This window comes from Manis javanica, chromosome 5 (assembly GCF_040802235.1).
Source record: "Manis javanica isolate MJ-LG chromosome 5, MJ_LKY, whole genome shotgun sequence".
Taxonomy (NCBI): Eukaryota; Metazoa; Chordata; class Mammalia; order Pholidota; family Manidae; genus Manis; species Manis javanica.
This window is the reverse complement of record NC_133160.1, coordinates 25,270,593-25,279,173: the sequence shown is the minus strand read 5'-3', so window position 1 is coordinate 25,279,173 and position 8,581 is coordinate 25,270,593. Positions and strand designations below refer to the sequence as shown.

The following is an 8,581-nucleotide window of genomic DNA, read 5'->3' as shown; positions in this document are numbered from 1 at the left end:
TGATCAGATGATCAGGTGTGTGCCTATGGACTAAGTATTAATCCAGGCTAGACAAGGGCAGCAAGACATCCACGGATGCAGAAGATTTCTCTCAAAGCAGGGGGGGTGAGGTTCTGAGCCTCACCTCTGTTGATCCCCAAATTCTCACCTGATGGCCCCCCTGCGACTGTGCCTGTCTTAGGTTGTTCCTCCCTTGAGGAATCTTACCCGTCTCTGGCTAACCAGTCATCTTCCGGGGGCCCCATTATTTTTGACAGTCAAATATGCCCCCAGCAAAATTCCAAAAATAAACCCTAGAGGGCAGTCTCCCCTCTTTTAGAATCACTGATCTAGTCCTTTCAGTGTCCTCTCTACCTGGATTGTTTATTATGGTGATGGGGCTGTATCAGAAGCACAGATGACTTACCCAAATTCAACTACATGTGCTCATAGAAAATAAGAAAGAGAGAGGGAAATAAGTTAATTCGGGGATTTTTTTTTTCAGCTTTTTTTCTTACCATTTAAATCAACTTAGTTTTGCCTTTCTGAAACTTTGTACAAATGGAGTCATTCAGTCTGTACATCTTTGTATCTGGCTTCTTTTGCTTAACAGTGTTTTTGTGATTCGTTCATGTTGTGTGTATCACTATATCGTTATGTTGTTGTTTACTGAGTAATACTGTACCATATGGATATAACTTGAATTTAACCATTCAGTGGTTGGACACTTGGGCTGTTTCCAGTTATGGGATATTGTCAGTAGAGTTGCTATAAATATTAATAGAGGTATCTTTGTATATACATATTTCTATTTAATTTTATAAGTAACTCTGCAACTGTTTTTCCAAAGTGGTTGTCTATGTTATAGTCCCATCACCAATGTATTAGCATTTCAGTTGCTCCATATCCTCACCAACCTCCCCATAGTCAGTCTTTCTTATTGTAATCATTCTGGTGGGTGCGTAATGGTACCCCACTGTAGTTTTGATTTGCATTTCTCTGATGCCTAATATTTTGAGCATCTTTTCATGGGCTTATTGGCCATTTGTATACCTTCTTTTGTAAAATGTCTGTTTAAATATTTGCCCACTCTATTATTAGATTCTCCCCTTCTTACTGGTTTGTAGGAGTTCTTTATATATTCTAGCAATGAGTCCTTTGTCAGATATTTTGCAAATATGAGCAATAGCAGTCCAAGTGAACCAGAAGAATCCCTCCTAAGCCAGTGGCTGCATGAGTGGGAGATGGGAGTTTTTTGATTCCCATGCAGGTGAAGCACTTGGCAACGAAGGCATCACACATCACTGTGTGGTTCCACTGTGGATATTTACTTTTCATAAAAATGCCCCCTAAACATAATCAACAACTTCCTTTGGTGTATCATGAGAAAAGCACGATGTGCTCCACTGGTAGAAGAGTGCTTGCTGTGTATTTCAGTCTCCAGAATGGCACCATCCTGAGCCATTTTCAAGGGTAATTTGGGCCTAATTCTCTCAGACTTAAATGTTGCCTGGCACAATAAGCAATTGCATTCAACATCCCAGGTGGAGAAGACGTGGGGGGTGGGGTCACCAAATCCTACCTGAAGCTCCCTACAATAGCCTTCATTGCTACCGCCTGGTTCTTTTCTTTCTTGTAAAAAGGGATCCGCCTGATCAGCTGAATAAGGAACTCCTCTAATCTGCACCATAGTAGAAGAATCTCTAATGCATGTGAAAATGCATATGTAAGACTAGATAAGAACATACTATTCATTCTATGTTCTATATTATGTGTGTGTTTGTGTATATATATATATATATACACATACACACACACACACACAGGTTTGTAACTTTAAAATTTTTAAATATATTTTTAAATATAATATTTATGTGTGTGTATATGTATATATATCCTGACAAAATACATAACAAAAGCTAACAAGGATTATGAAAGAATGGCAAATATTTTGAATTGCATCTACACTTTATTTTCCCACAATGTGTTCTAAACATGTTACTCAAGTGATAAAAATTGGGAGTCTTTAAAGAAATTTCAGGAGGCATTTTAATGCTAAAAGTCATGTTCAGGAAGACAAAGCACATATGGAAATAATCGTGATATATTGATAAGTAAAAAAAACCAAAAAAGTACAGCTCAACTCCATTTTATTTGTAAGTCATTTTTTTTTAATTTGTGGGCATTTATGTGTAATGAAATTACTGATGATTTTTGCTTCCCTATTTGCTCTTCTCTGTTTTCTAAGTTCTCTCCAATGAACATGTATTACTTTTACAATTAGAAAAAAAGTATTACTTTAAAATTACCAATAAGGGAGAGTCTGGAAAACAAAATCTACGTGCCAGAGGACCAGGGTGAGTCCTCTGCTATCCCATGAAGAGCTATTTTGCCCATTTCACAGAGAAGGATCCTGACATTGGAATGGCAAGGGACTTGCCTGATCACGTGGCCTGTGGCCCAGAAGTGGAGGAGCTGGGGAGTCTGTCCGACTCCTCACTCCCAGAAATCACCACCACTTTCACTGCAGCAGGGTCACACGTGCCCTCATGCTACCTCTGAGACTGTGGGAAGAAAACACAGCCCCTTCAAACAACTGGAATGTGGGCTCAGAGGGCAGAGCTAAATTTAGTTCCATCCACTTTAAAACTTGATCTAATTCAACCATGTAAATACTCTTTTCTGAGGTTTCCTGAAATCAGAGACTCTGTCTCTTTGGTATAATTGTTCAGGCTTTCAGATTCCTCCTGTCCTCCCTCTGCTCCATCCAATATGACAGAGGTGAGTTAGTCATCCTGACTCGCTGGCATCTGCGGGGACCTGGATGGCTTGGGCCTGTCACTGAAAGCATCCACCAGCTTTCCGGGGACGGCAGGTTGCTGGGGAACTGATCCGGCTTCCGGCTGACACACCAGGACCTGGCGGTGAGACCCGACTCACCTCACCTCCCACCAGCTCTGTGGTTCTGCAGCCATCTCACCCTGGTCTCTTTCTAGGCTCCTGAGGCCAAACCCACCTCATCCCACCCCCACCACACTGGGTCCTAAAAACGGCCACTGGCTCACTTCAATGTCTGGATCACCCAGAAACCAAGGGAGGTACCAAGGCCAGACTGATGTTCAGGTGGTGGCCTCAGTATTAACATAATACAACGCTTCCCTCCTGGTTAGTAAGAACTGCTGCCCTAGCCCCGTGGGTTTCCCCTCATCCATGCCAGCGGCCTCCAGCCCCCCTCATACCAGAAACCAAGGAGTTAACACCTGGCACAGCAGGTAGCCTCCAAGGCTGGGCTCCAGCCCCAGGCTGTGTCCCTTCTGCTGTTTAGTACTTTGAACTTCACCTCTCCTTTCTGCCAGGCCATCCATTCTTTCACTCTAAGTCTACCCTGAACTTCTCCCCAAAGTCTCAAAGGACAGTGGACAAGAGCTCCTTTGCTCTTGGTGTTCCCTCAAATTTATCCAACATGCCTGCCACTTTCCGGGCTCAATCCCAGGGAGAAGGTGGCCTACACTGAGGGTCTTCCCCACTCCTCTCCTCCTAGTCTACTACAGAGGCTAAGACAGCCAGCACTTTCTTTCCCAGCCTCCCTTACATCAGGAATAGCCACGTGTCTCAGTTCTGGGCCATGAGAAGTAACTAGAAGTCTGCTGAGGGGGGTTCCCAGAGAAGTTTTTGCTTTCTTGGTAAAAGTGAGAAACTAGCGAATGCCAAACCCCCTGCCACCCTTCCTGCTTTAAACAATGACACTGTGCCGAAGTTTTGGCAGCCATATGTGGCCCAAGAGGAGCCCAGAGATGCTTGCCCTGGCATGGTTGCTTCCTACTCCAGAGTTCTTTTTACCTAAGAAAGAATCCCTGCAAGCTGGGCTTCCTATTTTTTCAGCTGAAAGCAATCCTGATACAGGGTAATTAGAAGGCATGTCTGTCTACCTACTCCCTGACTCTGCTCATGTTTTCTCCCTGCCTTCCTATTCCCAAGTTCCCTGGGTCTGGGACAGGCAGACTTTTCCTCTATCACTCCTACCTGTATATATTAAAACTCTGCTTTTATAAAATCCTTATGGTCCTTTCCACCTGGGCAGGTTCTTGAAATGTTAAAATAGGACATAAGGGAACACAGGAAAACCTTTTACTCTCAACAGGACCTGCCTTTCAAGCCAAATGCACCATCTCCATTCTGAATGCTGGAAGTGTTTTATTAACTATGACTATTCATTCTTATTATAATTAACTCACTATGATTAACTTTCATTATTACTACTAACTTTACCTTTCTCTTTGCATTCCTTCTATTAAGTCCTAATCTCCTGATATAACTATCCTCACTTCATGAATAAGGAGACTGAAGAAGTTTAAGAAGGTGAGTAATTTTTCTGGAGCTGGACAGAGCCCGAAGGATGTAGGGAAGATTGGAACCATTTACAATGGTTATTAATACCCACTCTCCCTGACACCTCACCGCCCTCCACCCACCATCCCTTCAGCCCTCACACACCCTGGACCTCCCCAACCTGGCCGGGGTTGGTGGGGTGGAGAGCAGCCAGCAAGAGGAGACAGCCAGCAGCATGTGTTTTATTGGACAACAAGGGTGCCAGCCCCAGGACCAGCTACACATGTTCAGCCCTGGGGACGGCTAGGGGCTTGAGGACTTAGGAGAGACAGCACAGTGAGGCGTCTGGACACAGGTGCATGAAGGTTTCTTGCCTTGTGCAGTAAGTTCAGCAGGCCCCTTGGCTCTTCCAGCACCGTTTGAATTCGCTCCTCCCTATGCAGAAGAAGACTGCTGGTCACAAAGCAACCCAAGGGTCACAGGTTAGACCACTGTTCACAAGTTTGACCACAGATCAAGGATTAGTCCCCAGGTTAGACCACTGACCACAGGTTAGGTCAGGGGACCTAGCAGAAAGTAAGTAGTTTGGGTGAGATCACAAGTCACCAGTTAGCTCTCTGGTCATCTGCTGGATGACTAGTCATAGAGCAGCCCACAGGTGATAAGTTAGGCCACAGGACCTGAGCTCTGATCACAGGTCAAGGGTTAGACTGGAGGTAACAGGCTGGACCACCAGTCATAGGTGAGACAACCAGCTACAGTTCAGACCACAGATCCCAGTCCAGTTAGCCCCAGAGCACAAGTTAGACCCCCAGTTACATGTTACAGATTAGTTGCTTGTCCAAGTTAACCCACACTGCACATATACCCTAAGCACTTTTCAAAATAACACTATACAGTTATACTTGGTATTATTACAATCCTGTTGTATGGGTAAGGACACTGAGGCACAGAATACAACAACTTTGCCCAAGGTCACACAGTCATTAAGGAGCAGAGCCAGGACTCAAACTCAGGCAGTCTGGTTCCAGAGTCCACACTTGTAACCATTACACAAACTGCCTGACACACATATGGACCTGTTTAATATTAGGACTTAAGGAAGGCTTTTCACCCATGAGCCATGGAAAAGTTAAGGCTTTGGGGAAATAGGTCCCTTATCCCCTCTAAGGGTCTTTGGTCACTACATGGGGTCACTCCTTCATTTATTGATTCAACAAACATGGGGCACTGGGGATACAAGATACACGTGATGATCATGGTCTGTGCTCTTAAAGAGCTTCCAGCAGGGAAAAGAGTTGAAACCCAAGCCAATAAATGCAATAAGCGGAGTTGTGGAAATGCCCTGAAGGAAATGATCAGGGTGCTGTGATGGCCAATTAGGGCAGGTGTGGCGAAGTGTGGAGAGAGACCACTTAGGCAGGCCTGCGTGTTAGGGTGCTATTTCTAAGCAGATGATCCAGACAAGCAGAGCAACTCTGAAGAATGGGCTGAGTGGGAGGCAGAAGGTAAAGGCTGCCCGGCCTCTCCCTGGATTACAAGAGAGTCCATGGTGTCCTCGCATGATACCTTGAGCTCCCCATGGGTGCTATTCAGCCCTGTCAAGCATCCTGCCAAGGTAAAGAATCTTAGAACAACACAGAGCTGACCTCAAAATCCCTACGAAGCAGACAATCCACACTGTGGAAAGGGTCACACCGTGGAGAGGGTTTGCGGTATAATGGCTCAAAGTGTCGTATGAACCCAAGTCAAACCACCTGGGTCCAAATCCAAGCTCTGCCATTTCCCAGCTAAGTGAACTTGGCCTCAGATTCCTCGTCTGTACAACTGTCTTTCAGTGGGCAGTTAGAGGTGATTTAATCATTTTAGCACAGTGCCGGCCCAGAGTAAATAATAAATGGACAGTGAGGTTATCAGAATGACATCTTAGAGAGTTGGAGCAACCAGCTCATTCTGGGCCAACCGACTTATTTCACAGATAAAGAAAGGGTGGGACTTACCTACCTTTTCCTTACCAGGGAGCAGTGGGTCTAGAATCAGAACCCCAGACCCTGACCCCCGGGTGAGGGCAGTTCCCATAACACTACTCTTAACACATCGTCACATTTCAACCTTCCAAACACTCTGAGATACCGAAGTTGTTCTTTTCTCCTATGTGATCTGCCGTCCCCTCCTCGTACTTTTGACTTCACCCACCCTCTCCTCTCTCCCTGGCCTCTGGCCACACGGGCCTCCCCACTGCTCCTCACACACTGTCACTCTCCAGCCCCCTCTGCCTGTCCCCATCTTCTTTGTATTCTCACTGTACTCAGGCCTCCACCCAAACCCACCTTATACAAAATGATAAGAAATCTGAGGGTCGCTTCACAATAGTTGACTGGGGAGGAGGGGGCAGGTAAGTAACAAAACAGGGTTGGTTCCAGTTGATGGGTGTACATGGGGGAGTTTAATATTACTTCCTATTTTTGTGTGAGTTTTTCTAAAAGTTTCTTTTAAAAGCTCATGTCATCACATTATTCCCTATTTTTACATGTTTACATTTTTCCATAATATTTATTTTAAATCTCACCTGGTTCTTTATATTATTCTACTTTCATGTAAATTTCAAATTTTCCAAAATAAAAACATTTTAGAAAGTTTATCAGGGACCTTCCTTGACTGTCCCCATCAGCTCTCCATCAGCCCCAACTAACCCCTTGCCCTGCTTTCATTCTTCTTAGTGATTATCACCCACTGATAATGTTTTTGTTGGTTATTTTCTGTCTCCATTGACTAAAATGTCAGCTCCATGAAAGCAAAGACCTTGTTTATTTTCACCACTGGATCCCCAACAGTTGTAACAGTGCCTGGCACACAGTAAATATTTTTCAGATGAGTATTTGTTCAGTGAATCCCATTTTAAAGACTAGGAAACTGAGGTGCAGGCTGATTTAGCATCTCACCCTAGGCTCCCCTGCAAGTCAGTTGGGAGGCAAGGGGAGAACTTAAAAGTGCTCTGTCATCCCCAGGACCTGAGATCCTATCCCTCATTTACACACACACACACAGAGGTGATGTTACCTGGTGGCACATGACCCAGGACCAGGAGAGCCACAGAGACCAGCAGAAGCAGATGCATCATGGCCACAGGGCTTCTGGGGAGAGGAGCCAAGCACGCTGAGCCCTGCTGCCTGCACCCAACCTTTATTGGGCCACAGATCAAGGCAGGAGTGTGGGCAGCAAGAGACCTAAGTAGGAGTCTGAGATCTTGTGGTCCCAAGGACAGACCTGAATCTCAGCCAGCTGTGGGGCACTGGTCAGCCATAACCTCTGGAGTTTGCTGAGCTCTGAAGGTGAGGACACAATTTCCTATAGCAAGTCTTGGAGTGAGAAACTGGCCATTGTCTGCCCCTGAGAGAATGAGGAAAGCCTTAGCTTCAGAGATCTGGTTCAATGCCAGTCTCCCTCTCTCCCCTGCGATGTCATGGATGAGTCACTTACTCTCTCTGAGCTTCAGGCTGTTGTGTAGGGAATGAAGACAAGCCCCCCTTGCAAGGCTGAATACATGAAGGTTTCCCTTCCTGATGCCAAAGAGATGGGACCAGAACTGAGTGACTGGTTCAAGTAAGCACGTATTTAGGGGTCCTTGGAAAATCAGAAGAGTAATAGCACCTACCTCACAGAGAACAGCTACCTAGCTCACTCAGAAGATTAAAGGAGATAATACAATGCTTCTCAAAGTGTGGTGCCTGACCTGCAAGCACCAGCAATACCTGGGCTTATTAGGGATGCAAATTCTCAAGCTTTACCCAAACCTACTGAGTCAAAAGCTCTAGGCCTGGGTCCCAGCGGCAATCTGTGTGTGGTTCACCAAGCCCTCCAAGTGATTGTAATGCGCCGCTGAAGTTTGAGGGCCACTGAGATAATACATGTACAGAGCTTAGCACAGTGTCTGGTCCACAGGCATCTGAGTTACATGGTGCAAGAAGAGTAGGGGAAAGGGTATCCCAGGCAGAAGGAATGGCATGTGCCTGAAAGAGCAGGACATGGCCAGAGCAGAGGGTTTGTTGGGAGGAGAGATTGAATATGACCCTGCAGAGGACAGAAGCCAGAGCACTCGAACGCCAAGTTCGGGCTTTCGTATTGTAGACAACTTTAAGTATTGTAGAAGGGTATAAACCTGTTCGGATTTCAGTTCTAAATAAAAAATGTGAAACCCAAAGAAGGGAGGTGACTTGCCTAAAACCATATACAGCAACTGAGTTGCAGAGCTAGTACTTGGAGCTAAGTCGCT

The 8,581-nt window shown here is 45.4% G+C and overlaps 1 protein-coding gene across 1 annotated transcript; it reads right to left on the bottom strand.

The window, feature by feature from the left end:
* Positions 1-4,585: 4,585 nt before the first annotated feature.
* Positions 4,586-7,574, bottom strand: DEFB124 (defensin beta 124). Its single transcript, XM_017655698.2, is given in 2 exon segments — positions 4,586-4,743; positions 7,369-7,574. Coding segments are annotated over 2 exon segments (219 nt in total). The 5' UTR covers positions 7,430-7,574.
* Between the last annotated feature and the right edge of the window lie 1,007 nt (positions 7,575-8,581).